At 47.6% G+C, this 26,863-nt stretch overlaps 1 protein-coding gene across 1 annotated transcript in view; it reads right to left on the reverse strand.

Annotated features, from left to right (window-relative positions):
• LOC111145173 (glutamate ionotropic receptor delta type subunit 1) overlaps positions 1-26,863 on the reverse strand; it is a 691,817-nt gene that overhangs the window by 41,018 nt on the left and 623,936 nt on the right. Inside the window, exon 13 of the mRNA XM_022499882.1 lies at positions 99-294. Coding sequence (XP_022355590.1) covers positions 99-294 — 196 coding nt within the window. The remainder of the gene's footprint in view (positions 1-98; positions 295-26,863) is intronic.

The raw sequence follows: 26,863 nt of genomic DNA on the forward strand, positions 1-26,863 counted from the left end.
AAAGGAGATGCTTCAGGAAGATGTCCCCTACCTTGGAGATGACAGTGCCCATAGTCAGTCACAGTGCACACGTGGCCAGGTGGCCACCTCCCGCCTACCTTCCTGATGCCTTCCGAAGGGCTGGACACACAGTTGTCGGCCCCTCCGTTTTTGCTGATGGTCCGCCAGAGCTCAGCAAATGTGCTGTCTTGTTCCAGGGGGTTGGTGCCCTTGGCTCGGAAGTACTCATACACAGCAGAGTCCCGGACGGTGCCGTAAGATATATCAACTTGTTTGGAGAGGTCCTGGAACGTCCTGAAAATGCAAAAGGACAGTGAAACATGGGCACCTGATGCCACTGCAGGGATATAAGTGGGCTGCAAGGTTTTCCTGAGGACCAAGCCCAGCTGTGGCCCACTCTCCCCATTCTGCACTCCAAACCCCGAGTAGCTCCAGTTCCTCGGCCCAGACTGTAACTTGCCAGGGCCTAATCCTAACACAGGTATATTTCCTCAGTGTAGATTAATTCAATAAGATTACCAAACATCTAAAATCAGCTCCTGCCCTGAGGTCAAGGGACAAAAGGATCTGTAAGACAGCATTCCTGCCCTCAGGGAGCTTATAGTCTAGCCACAGACACATACAGACAATCACGTATAAGAGAGCAACACAGACGGCTGGACACTAAAAGCCTCCAACTCCAACGCCTACAGCACTGGAAAGAAATACGTGTTGGTAAGATTGATGACAATGTCTAGTCTCTGCCACTTAGAACTGGCGTGGGCAGAGACACGCACTCGGGTTATGCCCGTGCAGAGGCGGGTCTCCTCCAAAGTTTGTGGCTCTTCTAGATTTTGACCCAATTGTTGCATTTTGAGCACCTCCCCCTCAATCTGTCTTCCAATAAAGAAATCTGTGTTTTTAAATGAAGTGTCTTGATTTTTAGGCGTGGGCAATTATTAAAAAAGATGGTGAAGATAAAACAAAGCACTTCTGAGAGCCCGGGGTTGGTTTTATGCAAAGGAGAAGTAAGTAGCTCAAGCCACGTGCATGTTGGAGGGAGGGAGCACATCCAGAAGGCTCCCCAGCAGATGCCTGAGCTGGGGGTGGAGAATGAGAGTCTTCCTTGGGGTGGGGGCACTAGTCACACTGGGAAGGACCACTTGGCACAAAGCCCTCACCTGCTTTGTGAGGCAGGCACCACCTGGTTCAGTGTGCTGAGAGGATGTTACATACATAATCAAATGGCAAAAAGAACAAAAATTCCCCAAATGCTCAGTGGTGAGCCAGGCTCTCTCTGTCCAGGCTCCAACTTAATCACTCTTTATTTCTCTTCTGGAAATCTCCTGCTCCTTTGTACCAACCAGGATCATCATCTCCACCTTTCCCTCAGTCACCCTTTTCAGGAGATCCAATCTTCTCAACCTGATCTACACAACCCTTCATCTTCTGATCTCATCTCCAGCTACTGCTTCTGTCTCCACACAGCCCCAAAGCCAAGGCTGAAATGAGAAATCCCACATAGTCCCCCTCTATAGCATCAGGCCATGGTGCTTCCTCTGCCTGGAACCCCTGTATTTCACTTATCTACTTGATGTTCTTCTGCAAACACCCGGAAGATCTCAGTGCTTCCCTTCCCCAGGCAAAGCCATGGCCATCACTTTCCTCCCCGTGCCATCTACACCCTGCATGGTTTCTATGGCAGCATAATAGCTGAGCATACCAGGGTGAGCAGAAGCCACATCTCTGGAGTCAAACCACCTGCCTTACATCGCAGCTTCCCCATCGCTGACAACGCAGGACTGGCAGGTGAGCTAAACTCTCTGTGCTTCAATTTCCAAATCTCTTAGGGCAAGAAGCAAAGCCTGTGGTAGGGGGCTACTGTTATGACTAACTGAGGGGTTGTGTGTTAAGCAGCTGACTCAAACTCAGGGGCCAGTCACCAGGAACAATTATTCTGCATAGTAGACTGTAAGAAGCTGGAGGGCTGGACCCAAGGTTACTTCCGGTTTGCATCGTGGTGCTGGACCCAGGGCTGACAGCAGTCTTCGCAGGCAGCATGCTCACGGAAGAACCAGTGATGGCTGCTTCCTCCTGTTTTGGAGAGACACTCCGTGGAGTTCCTTTAGGCCCTGCTACATAGCCCAGAAACGGAGCCCAGTATTTGTTTCAATACATTACAGATGAAAGGAAACATAAAATAACAAATTCGATGAAGAAATCTTTCTAATTATTGTTCATTATTTATATCTAATTGAAGCAAGATGTTCCTTTGCTTGAAGGGCCCCAAGGGTTGTAACTCTGTCATAATTTGCCTGTAATGAAAGGCGGGGGGGATCTTTTTTCCCCACGTTTTTTATTTTTCTCATGGTAATACAAACAAACACGAGGCTTTGATGAATGGGAAACATCAGGATGAATTACACAGTTGAGTCTAAACACTGAACTGTTCTAAATTACTGCAGTTTCCATGAGTCTGGCTTGAATGCCTAACCGCCAAGGAGCTCAGCACTACTGTTCCATCCCCACGTTTGAAATGGAGATTTCCTCTCTCCTCCTAGTAGTTATTCATGACTGTGCCCCTGGCCAGAGGCTCAGGGATCATCTCTGGATGACAAGTAGGTAGCCCGAATGTTTATGGCTTTATGTCCAAGTCTGTCCCAGTAGACCTCATTGTTCCCGCCCCCCAACACCACCTCCGTTCGCTGGGCTGGCCTCACGGCTTAGCTCCATGGCCTCCATATATCACCTCACAAAGCCACGAGTCATTGCAGATGGATCTCTCCCATCTCAGATGCACACATCCTCTTTCAAGGAAAGCTTGCAAGCTCACTAACATGCCCAGCACACACTAGGTACCGCCATCATATCTGAGAGTAGAAAATGCTATCAAAGGACTTGGAGGTTCAGGCAGGAAGACCCAACTATTCATATGCCAAAGCCATCATCTCCTTGGGGCACTCATTCTCTCATCAGAGGGTACAGTTTTGGAAGGGACACCAGTGGAGGAATAAAGGGGTCGAGGAGAGGCCAGCGAGTCAGGCTCCAAGCCAACTCTAGCAGGCAGGGGAAGACAGATGCACATACCAGACAGGACACCTGTCCGAACAATCCAGAGATGCTTAGCTTGGAGAAGGCAGCACCAGCACACTTAAGTTAGCATGTTTCTCCAATTAATCTCTTCAGCAGCAAGTGTTAGGAAGCATCCACGCACCCCCACCACAGAGAGATGCAGATCTCTCCGTCACAGGGGCTATCTCTATAAACCTCCACCAAGCAAGCTGCCCCTGGCTGAGGTCATTCAACCAGTTAATGGTTCCATCAACAGCTCCATCGAGCAGTCACGTGGTAAGAGAGCAAGGAATGAATGGTGGGCATCCTCGTGGGGTTCATGGGGCGGTGGATGGTCAGAGAAGTAAACCAGCAGTAACGAAACAACGTGAGCAAACTGCAGGAGAGCTCTTCCTGGGATCCTGGAAGCACAGGGGAGGGGCAGTGGGCTAGGGCCAGAGCTACGGAAGCGCCTTGTAGAAGAGGAAATGTTAAGCAGAGATGTGAAGGATTGGTGGAGGGAGCTAGATGGAGAATCGAGGGGGCAGGCGTTCCAGCAAGACAAGATATTACCCAAGAAGGCACTGGAGGTCCCTCTGGGACACACACTTCATATCAGCTGAAATGATGGAGGTTTTTGAATCATAGAGGCGTGGGTGTGAATCCTGCCTGTGAATAACTTCGCTATATGAGGCAGACCTGTAGTTCTCAAAGTATGGCCCTCAGAGTCCCAGCATCAGCATCCCCCAGGACCCTCGAAGCAATGCAGTTTCCTGGGCCACCCCAGAACTACTGAGCCAGAAACTTTGGGGTGTCGCTTAGCAATCTGTGCTTTCACAGCCCTCCAGGGGATCGTGATGCGCATGCAGGTTTCAGAACCACCAACTGAAGCCTTAGTTTTCTTAACTCAGAACTTTCTCACAGGTGTGGTGAAGATTAAGGATCACAGACGTATGTCTGGCACATAGGCAATGTTTAAAGATGCTAGCCTTTCTGTTAGGCTGCCAATAAGGAGTTCAAATGGTCGAAGAAGAGAACAGTGTAAAGGAGTCATCAGTGATGGGGTGGTGATGGTCATGCTTGGATAGAAGCAACCAAGGACAAGCAGCTTCTCTAGACTTTCCTAGACTCATGAGATTGAAGTCTGTCTTGGCATCTGCCCAAATGCATCCCCAGTAGGGAGCCTGTTTCTTGTTTCCATATTGTTGTCAAGGTACATGCAAATGCCTCTTCATCAGCATGCAAGGGGTCACCTTGTGAACAGTACATGTTTTAGGTACCTGGGAGGCCTAAAGTGACAACCTGAGGAAGTCAGAACCCAGACCGAGCATGGAGACAATGGGCAGGCCATATGGACCCTTGTTTTGTGGGAACCACGATGGTAACTGCCCAGCAGAGGTTTTCCTGGGAAAGCAGTGAGTGCCTGGGTGGCAGAAGCTTCCAGGGAAGGATGTCTTAATGTATTTACTTTCAGTGAAGTACAGTTGACACACACTGCTACATTGGTTTCAGGTGTATGACACAGTGACTCAACAAGTCTATACATTAGGCTATGCTCAGCGCAGGTGGAGCTACCATCTGTCACCATACAATGCTTTCATGACCCTGTCTGTATTAGGAAAGGAAGTCTTTAAAAGCATCTTCCCTAGGCTGCCCTGTCTGGGTCTGCCTTCACTAATGAAGTGTCACTTTGCAAGAATATGCACTTTGCAGCTTACCCTGCATCCCTGCAGTCTGCTGTCTATCCCCGTGCTTTTTCATCTTTTGACAACGTTTAGTGTTGGAATCCTCCGATGGCAAAGCTTGGCCCTATTTCTAAGCTTACTACTGAGCCAATATCTTTCACTTAGTTGTGCCCTTCTGAAACTGGGTTTGAGACCAAGGGGAGATGCTCCTCTCTATCTCCTGGCTCAGATGGGTAATTTGGGGGGTCTCCCCTAGCTGAAAGCATAGCCGACTCCCATGAACACACCAGACTGCCTTGCAAAAGGACTTCCCAAACATCCTTTGCCTCTGAGAGCAGTTTCCTCCAATTACACATGCACCTTTGACGTCCCATGATGTCTCGTTTGGCTGTGGCCAAGGACAGCCTACCCAACTTAGCACCACCTCCCTCCCACCCATACCTTTCTCCATAAATCAGTCTTACTATTTCCTAGATACATTTTCATTAACAAAGAGATAAATGTGTTTGCAGCATGAGAAAAATCAATAACACAGAATTTATAAATACATCTTTGCATGTTACAGAACTATTTACATTGGCAATAGAGATAAATACACTTGTAGCAGGAGCAGAATCAATGTACAGTATATGTAAAAGAGATTTTAACAACTGTGGGGTGGCCATAATCACGGGCCTGATAAATCTAAATCTATATAAACCTATTACTGTTCCTTAAAAAGAAGAGAAAGTACTGGAGTAACCCAAAAGGCCTGGTAGGGTGGGGATGCCCATCCTCATAACCAGAAGCTGTCTGAACTACAGCCCACAGATGCCTTGACTGGGATCCCAGCAGCCTCTCTTTTCCAGCACTCCCACCTGAGTCTCCAGGAGATGGCGCTGCTTGACTCATTTGGGATTGCCTGGGTGAGTTTCCACAGGCTGCTTCTGGAACCTTCCAGCATCAGTGCTCCTGGCTCCCTATTTCCCTGCCCTTTCTTGGTTTCTTCCCCAGTGTTCCCCATTGTGCCTCCAGTCTCTCTGATTCTTCTAGCATGTGGTGTTCCCTTACCCGGGGCTTTGCCACATTTCCAGTTCTCTCCTCTCCCAGACCCAGCTTCTTCAAGGTGGATAGGATCTCAGGTGAAGGCTGAGACACTCCCGAGATGCCTCTCAACCTCAGGCTCTGCAAGGCTCCACAGGTGCCTTCGTTCTTTCATTCGTTCATCCCAAAACACATTTTCCTAAGCATCTGCTCATGTCAAGCACTTCTGTAGACATATAGCAGGAACAGCACAAAGTTCCCGCTCTTGTGGAGGTAGGGGGACAGTGACAAACATATGAATGACAGCAACAAAAACACAAATAACCACGGAATGCCGGGATCAGCAAGCTTTCTGGAAAGGGAAGAGTGTGCAGATGCAGACTGTAAGGGCCACCTACCACTCTGGGGCATACCCTTGGGTTTTGCGCTTTTGTTTTTTTTAGACCACTTTGAAAATGTTTCAGAAAAGAAAAACAGTCTTCGTTTGCAGGCTGCTAATGTGGCTTGTGGGGGCGTAGTGGGCAGACCTCTGATGTCACATAGCCAGTGATCTAAAGTGCGATGAAGATGAATAAAGCAGAGAAAGGACGTTAGAGAACAATGGAGGAAGTGATTAGATCAAACGTGCAGAGGGTTGTTTTTGCCACTGAGGGTATGTCCTTCTTCAGCACTTGGAGGGTGCCCCCGCAGGTGGGCCTGACACCTGGAGACACCGTGTTTTCCAAGGAGCAGAGGCGGGCAGATTCCAAGTTTGTGAACGTCTACTTCCCTGGGACAGTCCCCTCAACACTCCCCAGGGCCCACCGGGGAAGCCTGAGAGTAGGCGATGATGGGGCTGGGAGGGGCAGGTGGAATTACACACAGTCCTTTGTAGCCATTTGGTTCTGAGAGTGGCCACAGGTCTGAATCCCAGCCCAGGACAACTGTCAGGTTAAAACCTTCTGGGGACACTTACCCTTAGTGACCCATCAGGATGAGGGCGACATGGCCCATGACAAGAAGACACATCTTTGGGGTACCTGGGTGCCTGAGTCATTAAGCATCTGCCTTCCCCTCAGCTCATGATCTCAGGGTCCTGGGATTGAGCCCCACATCAGGCTCTCTGCCCAGCGGGAAGCCTGCTTCTCCCTCTCCCACTACCCCTGCTTGTGTTCCCTCTCTCACTATGTCTTTCTCTGTCAAATAAATAAGTAAAATCTTAAAAAAAGAAAAAGAGGAAGACATATCCTTATACAATATAGGAGGCCACAAAGCCCTTCTTCAATCGTGAGCCCCAAGGCTGCTGGTCACAGACGGCACTCACCTCTCTCCCCACCCACCCGTACGTTGTTTTCTGGGTTGCACTCTCCTCCCTCCCCACCCACCCCTACATTGTTTTCTCTCTACATTCTATTTTTTTTTAATGTAATGGAAATAAAAAGATGCCCAAAATAAACTTCTATTTTAAAAAAACTGTTTTGTATACAGTATATTTGCATTCTGGTAAAAAGTAACCATTATTAAATGTAAATAAATATAGGAACAAAAACAAGGGGAATAAGAACAGTTGTGAGACTTCCACTCTTTACAAATGTGTTTCTGTAAAATTTGCATTTTTTAATTACATTGTAAACACAGCACAAATCCTTAAAATTGAAAATCCTTCTGCTGCCCAAGTGACAGCCAGCTCTGGGCCTTGAGATCCTAGCTCTACAGACTCCGTGTTCTCCGTGTCCACCCCCTCTGCCAGGTGCCCAGTGCAGCCGTGATCCGCAAGGAAGAGAGAGGCTCCTGTCCTACTCCATCAGACACCGGCACTGCTGACTAAGAGGACCAGGCTCCGAGGGGCTGTGATAGTTCCATCTTTAGGCCCCAGAACAAGACAAAAATGTCCAGCCTAATCCAGAACGGCTTGAGCCATCCTGGGCATCCAGGGTCTTAAGACTGAAGCTCCCTCACCCAGGTAGGCTAAAGTTTCTCTCACTGGTGCATGTTTTGCCTGGACTGAGCCCAGGCCTTGTGCCCTGGTGGCTGAAGTTTCTGAAAGGTAGGCATATGTAGTCATCTGTTTCTGATTGCCAAACTCAGCCCAGACTCTGGAAGTCAGCAGGGCTCAGGAACAGGCCCTGAGGGAGGGGGCCGGATCAGATGATGTTGGACCAGGTCCCAAGTCGAAGCGCCGGCATGGGTCAGAGGCTGAACGGCCACATCCTCCACTAAGGCAAAACCAGGGACCTCTAATACCACTGGCAAAGGGGATGCTCAGTCTCGAAGCCCCCTGCATTCCAGACCCATCTCCTCCAATCTCTTCTCAGGTTACTCAGCTCTCAGGCCTCTGAGCCTTCCCTCATCTCATTACCTGTCCACCATGCTGTGTCCTGCCTTCTGCACAGGACTAAAACCTGCCTGCCCTCCAGGATCACCTCAGCCGATGTCTCCAGCATGAAGAGCAGGTCCCCCACTCCCCAGGATTCAGGCCCTGTCTTTGTGTTCCCAGTATAGCCAATCCTAACTTCTACTTCCTTGGAATTCATGTGACCATCGACATGTCGGTCTCCCTTCCCTCAAGGCTGGACTCTGTCCAGGTCTGGATCTCTGTCACACCACATAGGGTCTGACAGACAATAGGGGCAGACTTTGTGTCTTCTGCAAGAATCAACTCTGGTTTAAAACAGCTCTGTTTATAGCGAATACGGTGGGAGAAAAAATCCAGGCTGGAGACCAGCATGGTGATGGGTCTACCTTTAGAATCACAGCCATTAACTTCAGGGGGACCGTCAACTTGCCTCACGCTTCCCAACTCCCCTCCTCAACTGATCCTCCCAGTCTCTTCGATGACTCTCAGACAGTGATCCTGTTTCCCGTTTCTTAGGACAGTAGAAGCAATCAGTAGAGAATTTTGCCTCTCTATAAAGAACTTCTTTTCCTGAAACCACGGAAAACCCACTGGTCCTACTTTTTAAATTGTGGTCTGCCATTGCTCCACTGATGTCTCACTCTGTCTCCCAGAGCCCAGACTTCCTACCTTCTCAGATACACTGCTCTTCCGGGAGTCTCCTCTGTCTCCTACATCAAGAAATCGCTTCCCTATATGGATCATTTCCATCAGCATGAAAACACATACATATTCTATCTTGTGGGGGAAAAAAAAAAAAAAACCCTGCATTTTTTGAGATCACACCCTCCTCCAACCACTCTCCAGTTCTTCCATCCCCATTCCTCATGACCCTACATTGATCAAGTTTTCATCCCCATACTGAACTGAAGCTGTTTTTGTCAAAGTCATTCAAGATCCCACTCCACACTCTGCCCCAAACAGTGGAATTTGACAAACTTGAGCACTCTGTCCTTCTTGAAGGCCTTCTTTCGCTTGGCTTCTGGGATATCACTCTTTCTTAGTTCTCTAACCTTGTAGGTGCTTCCTTATCCCTCCCCTTTCTACCTCTTCTCTTCCCAGACTCTGAATCTTGGGGTGTCCCAGATTCAACTCACAGATTTCCTCTCTTCTCTAGTGACATCCCTTTCACATGATCTGGTCAAGTCAACTGCTGTAAAAACATCCATACACTGATGCCTCCAATGGACCACCTCAGTCCTGACCCACCCCATCGATTCCAGGCAACTGCCCCCCCCACTTGACATCTCCATTTGGATGGCTAATAAATCCCAAGCTCTTGAATTGTGAGCCCCAGAACCCATCACCAAGCCTGTTCTTCCTCACCTTTGTCCATCTCAGACAAACATAGTTCTATTTCTTGAGATGCTGTGGACAAAAGCCTGGGTATCACTGCTGATTCCTTTCTTCCTTGTATCTCTTACATACTACCTCTGCATATTTGCTCTTTCCCACCACTGAGGGAGCTCCAGAAGCAGACTACTTCTCATCACTTTCACCATGTACCACTCTGTGTCTTATGTGGATACTGAGACCATCTCCCTAATGGCCTCCCTACCTCTACTTTTTACTTTATACTCTATTCCTCAGGGGGACAGGAGGAATGATTGTTTCAAAGTCTAAGTGAAATCATGTCACCTCTTTCTACAAAATCCTCCAGTTGCATCCTATCTCCCAAAGAAACATCCAAAATCCTCACATGAGCTGAAGAGTACCACACGATCAGAATCCAACACCTCTACCCTTACCATGCTGGCTGTCCCTGCCTTCCCACTTCAGGGTTTCTGGAGCTGTTTTCCCCTCTACCTGATATCCTCTTCCCTCTCATCTTTAATTGGCTCACTTCTTCAGCTGTCTTGGGTCTCTGATCAAATGTCACCTTCTCTGTGAGGTCTTTGCTGACAACCCTATATAAAATACCATCCTTCTTAAATTATATGATAAAAGCAAAGAAATATATCACAGGCTTTTTAATGTCAGTTCTTCCCCTAGAATGGGACTTGGTCATTTGGTTTATTACTACATCACCCATACCCACAACTGTGTGACCAATCATCCTGGTTTGCACAAGGTAGAGACATTACCTGGAACATAGGACATTCAGTGCTAAAACCAGGAAAGTTCTGGCCAAACGGGGATAATTCACCTCCTTACTTGCAATAGTGCCTGGCACACAGTAGACACTTGAATAAATATGGATTATTATGTGCATGAATAATGTATCCATGAATTGGCTTTTTTTTCTCACTTTCCCAATGTCTAGGTTGCATATCGTGTTGCAAAGGTGTTTGTCTTAAGTTGACTGGTCTCCTTTCAGGACAAGTGTGGATCAGTCATCTGCAGAGAAGCAGCCATAATGATAGTGTGAGAGCTTGAATAGAAGACCTGTAGCCTTGAGCCAGGAAACAAAGCACAGAGCTATGTGGTCAGGGCCAGCCCAGGCACCAATCACCAAGGAACTCAGGGATGGAGACAGGTGCTCCCCAGGCTTCCTCCTCAGGGCACTGAAGCTTCAAGATCCAGTTTCTTTGTGGATCTAATGGAAATCAGCAATAGCTGAGAGAATCCTCTGGGCCTGAACCCTCCAAGCAGCAGCTGTCTGCTTCCCCAGCCCCCATGCCCCTCATGCTCAGTGGGAGCACAAAACAGCCTCGCCAGCCGGCAACAGCTCCACGCCAAGAATATGGCGGACGCCCTGCTCTCAACACCCGCAAATATTTGCTGCCACAAATCAATACAAAAGCAGGATGCACCATTAACCTTTAATATATCAGTGCTGGGGCTCTTAATCCATTATGAGGCTGTCATAAATGTGACCGAAATGCAAATCATAGCAGCAGCCCTTCAGGAGGATGTGAAGGTGCCTTCATTGCCTCCTGGCACAGCCTGTGTCCTCCTCCACTCCAGAGAAACAGCCTGAGGCTCTTCTGTCCCTGCTGGCTTTTGTTTTCACTGTCCTTCCCTCCCTCTTCTCCTTTCTAGATGTCTGTCTGAGTCCCTCCATTATGTCAGCTTCCCAGGCAGTCTGTCACTTGATATGCCAGAAGAAAGCTGTCATAATGCTGACTTACCGACACTGTGCTAATACTTCATTTGTGTTTCTTCCTTAACCTTGGCACACTCTTACCTCAAGTTCTTATCATCTACCCATTTTAGAGATGAGGAAATCAAGGCTCAGGGAGATTAGTAACTTAGGGAAGGCTAGAAAAGCAGCAAGTAGAAGAGCTATCTTTCCACTCAGAACTACTTGTTCCCAAACCCATATACTTGACTGTCACCCTGCAGTGTGTCAAGCACCCCACAGCCAAGTGCACAGGATTAACAAGCAAACAGACACTCAGAAATATCATGCGAGACCCATTGTCTGAAGGAAGCTCAGAGTTACTGGAACATGCCGTTGAACCAACTGCAGCTCAGCACAGGAGAGAGAGGAGAGGGTGGGGAAAGGTGAGGCTGAAGCTTCGACTTCAGGAGAAAATGCAAACTGATGCATAGAGGAGAGCAATGAAAGATGTTCTGTGCAAAGGTGATGATATTTTCAAGCTATGGATCTTTGGAGAGAGGGAAACCTCTGAGAACTACCAATAGTTTACTGTAAGGGAACAGAAACGGTACGGTCGGACCAAGGGCACAATTACTTATAAAATACTGAGGGCAGTGTCATGGGATAGAAGTTCAAAAATGAGGGGTGCCTGGGTGGCTCAGTGGGTTAAAGCCTCTGCCTTCAGCTCAGGTCATGATCCCAGGGTCCTGGGATCGAGCCCCACATCGGGCTCTCTGCTCGGCAGATAGTCTGCTTCCCTCTCTCTCTCTGCCTGCCTTTCTGCCTACTTGTGACCTCTGTCTGTCAAATAAATAAATAAAATCTTTAAAAAAAGAAAAAAGTTCAAAAATGATAGGAGATGAAATGCTGATGTTCCCCCCCACAAAGGATTACAGCACCCCAGAAGGTGTGAGAGGAACAGGTGGGCACATTCTGTACACTGGGGGGACTGGGAAGTTAGAGCAGGAAGTTTTCACACGTGTTCCAGAAGGCAGGGCTGAGGAGCCACGGTGAACCCTTATGCATGTGTTTGTGCATGCATGCTTGTGCTCACGTGTGTAGCACCTGGGCGTGTGCAGCACCTGGGCGTGTGCATGTATGAGTGCATGTGGAAGGACCCAGGGCAGGAAGAAGACAGGGAAGACGGAAGGGGAAACACCAGAGGGCTGGGATGCTCAGATTATAAGATGTTGTGCCCTGTGACAGACTTCCAAGGAAAGGAGCAGTTAGGGCTTCCTCAGTGGTGGCATGGTGACCCCGTGGGAGGCAGATTTGTGTGACAGAGAAACCACACAATTCTGAGGGTCTCAGCAGGGATCCCAGCACATGAGACATCTACCCCCAACCTTGTTGATGGGCCCGGGGAGGCAGCAGTCACAGGGCAAGAAAGCAGGGACCCAGGCCCTCCCTGCGTGGGAAAGCAGGGGAGAAAATGCTAGCACATGTGAGCCCATTACCGCATAACACAAAGCCGAATGCAATTACATGTGAAGCTACAAGACGCTGGCCATTCTGAATCAGCGTGCAGAAAAATCACGTTAACAAGGTTGCAGACTGATGGAAAGGTTAGGGAAGGGAGCTGCAAGGAGGAAGGTATACTCTATTATTGATGAGGCCTGTTTGGGGGCAGGGATGGCAGGTGCCCCTCTCTGTGCCAAGTGCCGCAGAAGGGTCGGCTCATTTCATCTTTAGAATCAACCTTCATGAGGAATTATTCATCCCACCTGGTACACAAGGAAATGATAAGGTTTTAAGGGCAAAGCTGTGCTGGAGCCAGGCTGAGTTTGCTGGTCTGCCTGACATTGATCTTTTCAGGCCTGCACCTCACAGATGCCTGAGGGGGCTTCCTGTACCAGCTCCAACCAAGGATGGAGTCTATGCCATGGACCATTCCATCCTAGCCAGTTGTCTCTTGGAGAGAAGGCTCTTCAAATGCCATGAACAATGCCAGGTGCCAGCCACAGCACCCCAGGAACCCCACAAGCCTTGAGCTGGCACTCTCTCTGGCGGGCACCCCTGAGAGCAGTGGGTGCCTTGGTCAAAGAAACGGGGCCTACATGGCAGCAGCTGGATGCTGGCAGAACGGAGCATGATCCTGCTTTTTGCTTGTGATAATTATCCATCCCATTAACTTCTTAGGGTTTAGGCAGGACACTCGGGACAATGTTGCCTGTGTCCAACAGTAAGCTGTCTGATGGGAACAAAACCCCCAGCTACAGAACACAAAATAAACCACCAAGGGGCAGTTGTGGGAAAAGCACACTCTGGCTTCCACAGCCCAGAGGACAAAGAGAAGGACATTGGCATCGAGAGGGCAACCAGACCTAGCCATGCCTCAGGCTCTTCCCTCCTTATTGGATCCTCCCAAGAGCCCTGAGGAAGCTATCACAGTCCTCATTCTCAAGACCCTGAGAGGTGAACGAACTCACCCAAGAGTGAGAGACTCACGCCAACTTACCCAGGACCCTCCAGCCAGCCAGCACTAGAGCCGGGCACATAAACCGCTCTGCTATGACTGCGAAGCCTGGTTCTACCCTGGTTTGTCATGCTCTTGGGAAGCAGGAGCAACATGGTCCAGTTTGGTGCTACCAGACTGGAGGTAGTTCTGGCTGGGTTCTGGCTTTGAGGGGCACCCATGGCCATGCAAGGCTAGGGTCCAGAACTCTGACATCAGAGTCATTGTGGGTGTAAATTTCACCCTACCACTTGCTAGTCCCGTGGCCTGTACCAAGTTCAACCTCTTTGTACATCAGTTTCCTTCTTTATGCAACAGGGATGCTCACAGATTGAGTGAATTCAGGCAGTGCACTGAGAACAGTGCTGGCCCGTGGGAGACACTATGTGGTCACCTCCATGATCCCAATTATTCAATGAGACATGTGTGCCGTATTATGGTTATAAAATGCCAGTCTTCGTCAAATGTCCAGAAATGGCTGATTTGGTTAGCTAGGGTTTGTTTGTTTTGAATTTGAATGCTTTTAATATGAGCATGCCATCTCTGGGTCATCGCAAACCCAGCATCTCCTTGGTCTTAAGCCCACACTGACATACTTGCCTTGCCATGTTAACATGTGTGATTGAAACCCCTGGCCAAGATGAGCTCTCAGGGCTTCCCACTGTGATATTTCATGATTCTATGGCCTGGGTTGGCACCAAATCCTTATCTTATTTAGGATTTTCTCTTCCACAAAGCAGCACTGTGGACTGTTTTCCCTGAAACATGGCTGTTTTTCTCTGAAAATTGGAATCTCATTTTGAAGCGTCTGTCAAGACTCAGAGCTACTGTGGGGAGGATCTCACAAAGAATAGACCTTTAGCAATTAAAATTCACTTTGTCTGGATACCAGGAGCTTTGCCCCTATGGAGGGCCTGCAGCTTCCTCCCCAGAAGTGGGGGCTGCCAGGGCTTGCCTCCATGATACACCAAGGCCACAGCCATACCATACCCAACAGGACAAAGCCAATTAACTCCCTTCAAAGGTCTCTGTGGGCCTCCCTGACTCTTAGCAACATAATATTGTCCCCAGAGGGCCTCAGGATGAAAGACAGTACACCAAACCCAACAAACCCAAAGCAGACCCAATCCCTTCCTCAGTAGGGCAAGAGTGTCCTTCGGCAAGAAGACTTGACGGTGAGTATTAGAAAGAAGTAGCCTTCAATCTTCAAGAGAAATGAGCTTGCCATGGGATCCCTCAAAGGACTGTTATTCAAAGTCAGTGTGCTTTCTTTGTTCCTTCAGATAGCTGGGTCTCCCTGAAATGCCTCCCTCCTGCCATGTTTACAGGGCATGGGGCTGGGCAGGACAGAGGCGGCCTCCTGTTGTCCAGGATTTAGAGCCTGGAGCACTGGGACCAAACTGTATCTGGATGTTTATGCTCAGATCAGAGGAGTCACTCAGTAAACAGCACATCTCAATTTGTTTGAGTGGATGAATGATGTACAAACCACACACTTTTGCTGCCTCATGCATGTTTCCTCACCTTCTCCTCCATTCTGAAAGCTCTGGTCAGATAAAAAAACAGGGGATGCTTAAAGCTCTCTATAAAGGCCTTGCTGAAAATAACCATTATGGGTCTGACCAGCCAGGCTGGAAAAAGTAAAAAACAAAGGGATCAGAGGGAGGTTGGTGCAAGGAGACCACTGAGTAAGAGGGGGCTTGGATGCAAGGAGGAGAGACTTCATGTGCCATTCGACTCAGCAATGACCCATGGGAAGGGCAGGGCCGTCCAATAGAGCCCACCCCTTCAGCCCCACACACGGTTTACTCATCATCCATCTTCCAGGGCTCCTCCCTCCTGATGTGTCTAATGCCAACCAGAGGCAGTCTTCCAGCTCCTTGCACACAGCACTTGTCCAGGAAAGAGGCCACACTCCCCTCATGCCTGAAGGAGCCATGTACTATGTTTTTCTGATGTAGGTCTGACAGGGGACTCGGTTGACCAGAACAGAGCTGCACCCTGAGTTGTAGGAGGCATGACTCCTCGCTGCATGCATGACAATGTTCTGAGTAGGAGGCTATGATGAGTTCTGACCATGATGCTTTTCTGGACAACCCTCCGTGGCTTCCTATTTCTTTCAGAACAAAGTGGACCCTCCTAACCATGACTCCCTAAGCCTTCCAGGAGTCATGTCTATCTGGCCAGCACCTCTATACTTTCTGTCCTGGCCACACTGTTCCCGAAGCCCCTTGGGCTTTCCCTCACCTCTCGTCCTTCCTCTCTGCCCTATGTACACTTTTCCTTCCTAAACACACAGCTATCTCCTCAGACAGTCTAGGTCTTAGGCTATATATCACTACCTCCAGGATCCCATTTAAGACTCCCTCAGTGATGGACTGAATTGTATCCCCCAAAATAGATACATCAGAGTCCTAACCCTCAGTACTTCAGACCGTGACCTTCTTTGGAGATTAGAGTCTTTACAGAGGTAGTCAATTTAAATGAGGTCATTAGAATGAGCCATACTCCAATGACTGGCATCCTAAGAAAAGAGAAATTTGGACACAGACAGTCACGCACCCTGGGAGAACGCTACATGAAAATGAAGCTGAGATCGGAGTAATGAACGCATCCACCAGCCAAGAAATTCCAAAGACTTCCCGCAACCCTCCAGATGCCAGGAGAGGCACAGGACACAGGTTCTCTGTCACAGTTTGGGAAGGAACCAACCCTACCAATACCTCACTTGCAGACCGCCAGCCTCCAGAAGTGGGAGGCAACGAATTTCTGTTCAGTCACCCGGTTTACAGTATGGGCTGTACGGACACACATCGTCTTATTGTGCTTCACTCTACAGCCCTTTGCAGACACTGCATGTTTTATAAGCCAAAGGCTCCCGGCAGCCCTGCATCACACCAAACTGTCGGCACTGTTTTCCAGCAGCACTGGCTCACTTCGTGTCTCTGTCATGTTCTGGTAATTCTCACAACATTTCGAACTCCATTAGTATTATTTCTGTTGTGGTGATCTGTGATCAGTGATTTCTGATTTACTATTATAATTGTTTTGGGGTGCCACAACCGCACCCTAGAAGATGACAAACGTAATCAATAAACATGTGTGTTCTGACTGCCCCACTGACCAGTCATTCCCCCATCTGTCTCCCTGTCCCTGGGTTCCCCCATCTGTCTCCCTGTCCCTGGGCTTTCCTATTTCCTGAGACACAATAAGATTGAAATTAAGCCTTTTAATAATCCTACAATGGCCTCTATGTGCCCAAGTGAAAGGAAGAGTCACATGTCTCTCATTTTAAATCGAAAACTAGAAATGATTCAGTCCAGTGAGGAGAATATGTTGAAAGCTGAGATAAGCCAAAAGCTAGGCCTTTTGCACCCAACAGTTAGCCAAGCTATGAAGGTAAAGGGAAAGTTCTCAAAGGAAATTAAAAGTGCTACTCCAGTGACCACCCAAATGATAAGAAAGTGAAATAGCCTTATTGCTGATAGGGGGAAAGTTTGAGTGGTCCAGATAGATGATCAAACCAGCCACGATATTCCCTTAAACCAGAGCAAGGCCTAGCTCTCTTCAATTCTGTGAAGGCTGGGAGAAGTGAGGAAGTTGCAGAAGAAAGCTGGAAGCCAGCAGAGGTTGGTTCAAGAGGTTTAGGGAAAGAGGCCGTCTGCATAACCTAGACGTGCAATGTGACGCTGCAGGTGTGGATGGAGAAGCCGCAGCTAGGTAGGCAGAGGACCCAGCTAAGCTAATTCACAAATGTGGCTATACCCTCAACAATAGATTTTCAGTGAAGACAAAACAGCCTTCTGTCAGTGAGGATGCCTTCCAGGACTTCTGTAGCTAGAAAGAAGTCAATTCCTGGCTTCAACGCTTCAAAGGATAGGCTGACTTTCTTGTTAGGGACTAATGCAGCTAGTGACTAAGTTGAAGCCAGTGCTTATTCACCATTCCAGAAATCCTAGGGCCCTTAAGAATGATACTAAATTTACTCTGCTTGTGCTCAATAAACGGAACAAAGCCTGAATGACTGCACATCTGTTTACAACTCAGTTTACTGAATATTTTAAAGTAACTGTTGAGCCCTATTGCTCAGAAGAAAAGAGTCCTTTCAAAATATCACTGCTCACTGACAATGCATCTTGTCACTCAAGAGCTCTAATGGAGATGCACAATGAGATTAATTTGTTTTCACACCTGCTAACACAACATCCATTCTGTGGCCCATGGATCGAGGGATCATTTCAACCTTCAAGACTTCTTATTTAAGAAATACATTCTGTAATACATTGCTGCCATAGATAGTAATTCCTCTGACAGATCTCGGCAAAGTAAATGGAAAACCTTCTGGAAAGGATTCACCATTCTAGAGGCCATTAAGAACATTCAGGATTCATGGGTAGAGGTCAAAATACCAACATTAACCGGAGTTTGAAAGAAGTTGATTCCATCCCCCATGGAAGACTTTGAGGGATTCCATACTTCATGGAGGAAGTAAGGGCAGATGTGGTGGAAAGAACAAAAGAACTAGAATTAGAAATGGCACCTGAAGATGTATCTGAATTGCTGGAAGCTCATGATAAAACTTGAACGGGTGAAGAGTTGCTTCTTATGGATGAGCAAAACCAAGGGATTTCTGAAGATGGAAATTGCTCCTGGTGAAGATGCTGTGAAGATTGTTGAAATGACAACAAAGGATTCAGAGTATTCCACAAACTTAGCTGATGAAGCAGCAGGAGGGTTTAAGAGGACTGTCCCCAATTTGGAAATAAGTTATGTGGATAAAATGCTACCACAGAGCATGGCACGCTACAGAGCTATTGTTCATGAAAGAGTCAGCTGAAGCATCAAACTTCATTGTCTTGTTTTATGAAATTGCCCCAGCCACCCCAGCCTTCGGCAGCCATGACCCCAATCAGTCGGCCACCATCAACACAGAGGCAAGACCCTCCACCAACAAAAAGATTCTGATTCATTGAAAGCTCAAATGATGGTAAGAATTTTTTAACAATAAGGTGGCTCGGTTATGGACATTGGAGAGGGTATGTGCCATGGTGACTGCTGTGAATTGTGTAAGACTGAGGATTCACAGATCTGTACCCCTGAAGCAAATAATATATTATATGTTAATAAAATAAAATCTTAAAAAGTATTTTTAAAAGGTACACACATTGTCTTTTAAGGCATAATGCTATTGCACAATTAATAGACTACCACTATAGTGTAAACATAATTTCATATGCACTGGGAACCCCCAAAACTCATTTGATTCACTTCATTGTCATTTTATGACGGTTTGGAACAGAACCCCCTGTATGTGTGAGGTGCGCTGGGACTTGGTTATGGCAGCCCCAGGAAATGTGTACCCCTCCTGCGTGCTCTGACAATCACAACATTTCCTCTATCACAGCTCTTTCCTCACTGTGCTGTACTGAGTCACTGGTCTGCTGGCTCCTCTGAATTGGCCAGGGCCACTCTACAAAGGTGGACAGCATGTTTTTCTCATTCACGTTTTTACCTCTAGAGCCTAACACAACGCCAGGCATACAATAGGAACGCATGATCTCTTTGTTGTAGGAATGTGTGAATGAAGGAATGAGTGAGTGACTTAACAAATGGACAGCAAAACCCCTGGCTACGTGCAACTCTTAGTTCATGGTCACTGTGTCAGTTACGTGGTAGTATCACCGCAGTATTACCACCCACTAATACCCAGCCCAATAACTGTGTGATGAACAAGTAAATGAACAACTGTGCCAACTAACGTGTGAAGAGACCTGGGCTTTCCTGGAATGTAGAAAGCACAGTTTCCCCTCTAGGAGGAGTTCATTTCTGGTGTCACGCTTCTAGAGACGAACCCAGCCATGTGGAATAGTTGCTCAGTCTTGACGTGTAGCAGAGTAGGAATGCAGAGATGTGTAGATGCCCAGTGGAGAGCTCCTCCCTGGGAGGCCAAGATCACGGCCCCCTTGCACAGTCAGTATGAGAGTGCCCTGGGACAAGCCTTCAGCAAGTGGGTCACCTATTATGTGTCAGGCACCAGGTCAGATCCTCATGAACCTCAAGAGAGCCGAGCCTGGGGCATCTCCATTTTCCTATGAGGAACCCGAGGCATATGGGATAGGTGTCTTGTCTATGGTCCTGCAGCTGGCAAGGGTATGAGGAAAGATTTCATAGCAGGGCCTGACTCCAAAATGCTCTTCCCTTGGACCTGGAGGATGACTCTGAGGCTAGACTTCCATCTCAGATTTCACAGTGTATGTTTTCAGTTTTTCATCTCTTGTAATGTCTGAATACATTTGTGTTTTCTCCTTCCACATGGGTTGATGCAGTATTTTCAAAGTCCCAGCCCACCTTGGGGAACCCAAGTGATGAGCTCCTTCTCTGCTGAGAGTAGAGGAAGCAGCCATAGCTATGGGCACCCTGGAGGAGATGGCAGTGGCAGCAATACAAGAATCAAAGAAAATGAAACTTAGGAGGGCCCAACAGGTCCCCTCTCAACTTAGAGAATTTCCTCTCAACTTTCAACGTGCATACGTTGTTAAGTGGTATCCGTCAGGGAAAGCACTGACTTTGATGCAAACAAACAGACATTTGAATCCAGGCTCGGCTACAAACCAGTTGGGTGGACTGGTTCTCTGCCTTGTTTTCCTTCTCTGCCCTAATAGCTTGATTTAGTGAAAATTATATAATAAAAGGCACGCCGAGCACATATCCATATTGTATAACATAGACAACTCATAGCACATATCCATATTGTATAACACGGTGTGTATATATGATGTATATATATATATACAGAGAGAGTATACAGTATATCAAATAATATAGTAAAATAATAGTAATTCTTCGATAACTAATACCCATCAATGGGAATGGAGGTGGCTGATATTTCAGCAGCCCCTTTCTCCACTGGGACCATATACTCCAGTTCCCTTCCTGCATCAGCAAACCCCAGTAGCCCAGGGCCATGCCAAGGCAGTGACCAGCCCAGAGCATGTGCTCCAAGCTCTGGGGCTCAGGATAAAAGGCATCAACACATAGATCCAAAGGCCACTAAAGGACCACTCTGGCCACATTTCTCTCCTTCTCCCATGTAAAGGGTTACCATGGTAATTAAAGTATGAGATCCTAATTCTTATGATATTAATTAAAGTGAAAACCGCAGATGGTGTTTAATAACAACTCAGTCCCAGCAGGTTCCATACACTTTACCTAAATCAAACATATCATAAAGTTGGCATGAGAATCACAGAGCCTAGCCCTGCCACATCTGGCCAGGGACACATGTTCTCACCTAGACCGAAAGTAACAAACCATCTCTATTACTTATGCAGATGTGGCCTTAAATTGCTTGACAGTCTGATTCCAACCCACTACCTCCTGAAGCCAAAAATAAAGGAGTATTGATTGCAAAGATTAATAATGGAGCTTAAGAAGGAAAATGGTACAAAACACCTTTTTCTCTCCTTTCATGATATAAATGCCTGCCACCCCTGCAACCTAATTTTGTCACCCAGCACATGGGAGTGTATTAATTAAAGTGACACCAAGGACAGGAATATCTGAGCTCTTGGGGTGATGACTGGAAATACATAAATATGCATCTCCAGACTGTCTTGGGAAGGGAGGCACGTGGCCGGGCAGGATCAGCATAATTTTACCATGGGGAAGGTAGAGAGAAGAGCGTACAGCTTACCCCTGGAGGTCACAGCTCTGGTGTTGGTGACAGCTTCCCTAGACTGGACAAAGAAACTAGACAAAGCGTAACTACCTGATAAGTCCCCTTTATTGTAAGAAACTAGACCATCACTTCTGTAAATGTCCCCTGATACGGCCTGGGAAGTAGCTAATATTTAATGGATAGGTATTATATACTCAACTAATTGTCACAATACATTGACAGAGATAGAGTGGTACCATTTTATAGATGAAGAAAATGAGGCCTAGTATGGTTACTCAGTATCTTGGCTAGGATTCAAAAGCATGCTTGGCTAAGACCACTCCCCCACATTGCTGTGTTAAGACAGGAGACACGGGAGGCCAGTATAGAAGGAACAGGCTTTATCCAGGGGAGCAGTCCTGGAAGAGGGTCAGAGCTTCCCTCTACAAGACCATCACCTGCTGTTGTCCCTCCCACCAGCACTGGGACTCTTACTTACCAGCCAAGGAGGCCCTTCTCCCTAGGGAGGGATAGATATCAGCTACCTTGGGTAGAGAAATACAAGATTCAGTTGGGATTAACTTAGAAGATATCAGGAGATGATGGATGATTTTAGAGACTCTTGTGTTTGCATTGTTTTATTTAGGTCAATTTCACTCTGGTTACTGGATCAGTTTTCACAGCCCACTGTGCTGTGAGCCCTGACTCCCAACACTGCAAGGGATGCGACCTCAGCTTATCCTGAGCTGAGTTGGGCATCCATAAGCATCCAAAACACCTGGTCCCAACTGGACCTCGCTGTGCCCATCTGACCCTGCTCTTCCCCTGTACACTTCATGTCAGGTCCAGGCATCTCTAGCCCCCCATCCCAGCCCTCAAGTCTGGGTTGCCCTGCCCCCTCACTTCAGCCTTTCTCCCACCTGTCACATCCCAAAAATCACGACCAAGTCAACGTCCTCCATCTCTTTAGATCTCTCCTCCTCATAATGTCACTGCCTTAGGTCAGGAAAATACAGAGAACATTCACAGGGCTGTAGGAGGGGAGAACCAAGGAGAAGCAGAGAGGAAAAGACAGATTGAGGAGAGATACATCTCATTAATACAGACCTCACCCCTCTGGTATCCTTCTATGACCCCAGGTGGGGGCCAACAACCTGACAAGTAGCACACTCTTCTTTAACCAAAGTCTTATATATAGTACATGCCTCACGTTTGCTTGATTCCTCCCCTAATAAGCTATTGTTTTAAAAAAGAAGAGGGGCACCTCGGTGACTCAATGGGTTAAACCTCTGCCTTTGGCTCAGGTCATGATCTCAGGGTCCTGGGATCGAGCCCTGCATTGGGCTCTCTGCTCAGCGGGAAGCCTGCTTCCCCCCCCCCTCTGCCTGCCTCTCTGCCTACTTGTGATCTCTCTTTGTCAAGTAAATAAATAAAATCTTTTTAAAATTTTTTAAAAATCTGAAAAGAAGAAGAAAGACAAACAAGAGAAGATTATTACTGCACAGAGCAGTAATAGAGCATAGACAGTACAGGACACTGTTCCGAATATTTGCAGAACAGGTTTTAGGTAAGATCTACTATTCTTCCCAATTTACAAAAGAGGAATTGGAGGCCCAGAAAGTTAAGTTGCCCAAAGTCATGTATCCATTAAACACTGGTCCAGGATGTAAGATCAGGACACCTGGCTCACTAGCCGGCATTCCTAGCCATGCTTCTGTGTTTTAAGCTCCATAAAAATATTTGACAGATCTGGTTGCTTCCCCACTGCACCCCCAAAACTGAGCAAAGTGCCGGCACAGAGGTAATCAATAGAGCCGTCAGTGGGTGAAGGGGTGAGTCCAGTCCAGTGCACATCACTACATAAGCCTGTGATGGGTCAGCAACATTCTGCTCCTGGCCCTGCTGCATGACTAGCCTTCCTTCCCCTGCAAAACACGAAACATCCTCCCTCCTCACCTCTCCATCAACTCGGGCTGAGCCACTGTAACTCAGTGGGAGAGTACCGCCACCATGCCCAGGCAAAGCCCAGCCCTGCAGAAATCCCATACATCTTGCCAGCTGAGTTCTCCCCATGCTCAGAGGAAAACCCTGTGCTAACCTGCTGTGTATTTTGAATGCCATTGTTATGATATAAGGCACATTAGCTATGTGAGGGTATCAGACGTACGCATGCATCCCACAGCCCATCAGACACAGGAAATGCTCTGATAGAGGCCCCAAGAGAAGTCCTAGACAGAGAAGTTCAGCTCCAGCCCCATCCTTTGCAGCCAAAAGTGGAAAGGGAACTAAAAGAAGGCAATGCACAGAGATTACATTCACTTCTGTGTATGAGCAACAGAGTATGTGGTTATGAGGTGTGTGTGTGTGTGTGTGTGTGTGGCCACTTCTGAGTCGGTGTGTGGGGGCTGATGTGTGTCCTCTTGATGCAGAGCTCTGCAGCAGAGGCAAGAAAATGTGTCTGTTCTTGACCCTAGACTGAGGCCGGATTTTCTTAGGGTGCTGAGCCAAGAGAAGCCAATTCTGAGAAGTTCTATAGAAACTTGTCTGTAAGACCAGAGTCAGAGCTGAGTTGTTGATCAGCCCACAAACTGTTGGAGTGGGAGGACACTTTAGGAATCCTGTAAAATCCCCTCATGGTACAGACCCAGAAAAGAAAGTCACTTTTTCAAGGACACATGGCTGGGGAGGATGCCAGCACTCTCAGACCCTATTCAGGAGACTTTGTACAATGTCTGAGGGGCAGCTACAGAACCTGCCACAGCTAAAAGGTAGACTTTATCCCACACTTCTGCAATGTAGTAAGAGAAGGCTTCCAAAGGAAGGCCACCAGTATTCACACTCAGTGTGGCACATCAAAGAGTCACATGGGTCACTGTGTTCTCAACCACACGTGATCCTTTCTGTGAGTCCAGAAACCAACTCATAACAGTGGACTGTGGTCTAAGGGGTCCAGATCTCAGGAGGCCAGAGAGGAAAGAAGTGACAGAGGATGGGAACCACAGTGGATTTGTACCTGCAAAGTCAGCTGTTCGGAAAATATCTGAGTTAGGAATCCTCTTGATTTCCTTAGGGTAACACAGGGCTAATGACAGGATTCCTGGGTCCAGGTCTCAACAAGCCTGAGGTGCTAACCAAGCTTGACTTGACTTCCATGGCCAGTGGCTATTTCAGGCCGTAACCCACAGCCATGACATTGTCTTCTCTTCTGGCTTCACTAAGTCTACCGCAGGTTGGGCAGAGAGAGAGGTTGGTGAGGAGTTGGGGGGTCTCCTGTTTATTGAAGACTCCCCATATTCCAGGCACTGTAAAGAGCACTTTACAGACAGCATCCCTCTTCACAATCATGGCGCCATTGGGCAGATCCAGTTTTTTAATCTGGTTCAACATTAAAAATTGTTGACTCCTCTTTCCTGCGTCTCTATGTGTTCTACTTGCCACACCTGTTCCAGCTAAGAGGTGACTTCCTCTCTGTTCCTTTCCATCCACCTTTAAGACTGATTGTGTGAGCTTGCCCTTCTCTCTGGGCCTCTTCTCTGGCTCATGTGCCATGACTGGCCTATTAGTTACAAAGCTGTGGGCTGGTGGGCTCTCCCCTTGTATTACCTAGAGGAAAAAGTCTGCATCTTTCTCCACTTGGGAACACCTTCAGCATATCCTACTGCACAACTCAAACTCAGGAAAGACAAAACTATAAAAGTCCTATTCTGAAGATTGATAAATTATAAAGGCTTATGTTCTATCTCATGTGACATTTTATAATGTTCCAGGAATCTGGATGACACTGATTGATCAAGATGACTATCCTATGAGATGAACTACCATTAATTATCCCCATTTTTTCAAATGATAAGGAAATGAAAGTTCGGAGAGGTTAAGGGTTATTCCGGATCACAGAGCTGGTACTTTGTGAAGTCTGCCACCCCAGTTAACACAAAAGAAGTTAAGAGTTGGCACTGTACATTTTTCAGGTGTTACACAAATCCATCCAGAGCAGAGACTAATGGATTACCTGCCACGGACATACCCAGTGTATGTTAATAGGATGCTCGTTCATTATTAGTGCAAATCGTAACCCAGTGCACACTAGGTCTTTCACCCCAGGAGGAGATATATATAGGACAAACCCTGGGCGTGGAGTGAAGAAAATGTAGAGAATCGTTCTGCCTTAACTGCTGATATATTCCATTGGAGCTTATTGAAAATTATTTTTTAGAGCTCATTTCTGGGTTCATGTTCAATGTTCTATCAATGGCTTTATAGCTGTTTCAGAGGAGATAAGAGACTGTCCATCAGGCTCAGTGCTGCTGGTTTGTGTCATTTCCTCCTAGGAAAATTGCCCAGAAAAAAGAGAAAGCTATCTCAGGGAAAGTTTCCAGAAATTATTCACACTGTTAGAGCGTCCAGAAGGAGCCTACTGCTCGTGTCTACCCTGGGGCGGTGCAGACATGGAGAGAAATGGCTGGGGGGGAGTGACGGGAAACAGCAGAGCCAGCAACTGACCCTGCATGGACAGTCTGGCATCTGAGTGCCTCCTCCCCTTTGCCCAGTTTCTTCCAGGTTAGGGGACAATAAAGAACTTGACCTGGGGCAAATTACTGCGGGGGTGGGGCGGTTAACCTGACTGTTGGAGACAAGGCTGCTTTAAGGAATGACACCCGTATGCGTGTGACTTGAGGGACTGCCTGATCCAGTCTTGCAGACTATGGCTCAAGATCCTTAAGGGAGATGTCTGAGAGAAGGACAAAGTAAATTAATTAAAATGCATTTTAAATAAATAAATAAAATACAATAAAATGCATTTTATGTGATGGAGAGTGAACCCCTATTCCTCTCTCCATCTTTATCTCTCCCAAACAGAGGAAGATCATAAACACAATGAAGCCAGCATTCGAACTTCAGGGATCAGAGGAATGATGTCCTTTCACTGTACAGCAGGGCTCCTGTGTAAAAACACGGTAGAGCCAAGTGTGACATTGACAGTACAGACAAAATTGGAGGGGTCCACTGCAGGTGTGTGCTCAAGAAAGGCAGGGTCTTGACTTATGAGGCCAAGTCAGAGGCCGGGGCATGGAGTCCAGGTCAGGTGGCTGGGGAGGCACTGTGAGCATTCCAGGTACCCTGTGAGGGCTGGGACCTGTACGTGAAGCCGTGATAGGGAGCTGAAGTTCCAGGGTCAGGCCCTGGGTGCAGAATCCCGGGCTTGGTTAAAACGCAGCTGTCAAATTCTATCTCCTGCCTTGCCTGTGGCCAGGAGGTTTTTGCTAAGAAGGCTGTTCAGTGCCACAGGGGACAGCTATAACAGGAGGATTTTCATGGCAGCAAAGAACATGGGTATATGCTGAGTCCCTGCTCAGGGAAGGAAGGGCAGTCAGACCTGCAGGGGACACTGTTTTTGTCCTGCCTGGATCCCATTTTGCAAGGATGTACCCATCCTCCTGTGAGTGTTGGCTGCTAATGGTCAGAAGCACTGCCCTCCCTGGAGGGTTGCAGAGGAGATGGGAGAGGGGGTAATTTCCCTAGAAACTATCTCCTTTCCCATCTCCTCTTCAGGGGGAAGCCCATAGCCAACAACTGAATGACTTGGGACTATTAAAGG

This window comes from Enhydra lutris, unplaced genomic scaffold, assembly GCF_002288905.1.
Source record: "Enhydra lutris kenyoni isolate GAN:26980312 unplaced genomic scaffold, ASM228890v2 scaffoldscaffold12, whole genome shotgun sequence".
In the NCBI taxonomy this organism is placed as follows: Eukaryota; Metazoa; Chordata; class Mammalia; order Carnivora; family Mustelidae; genus Enhydra; species Enhydra lutris.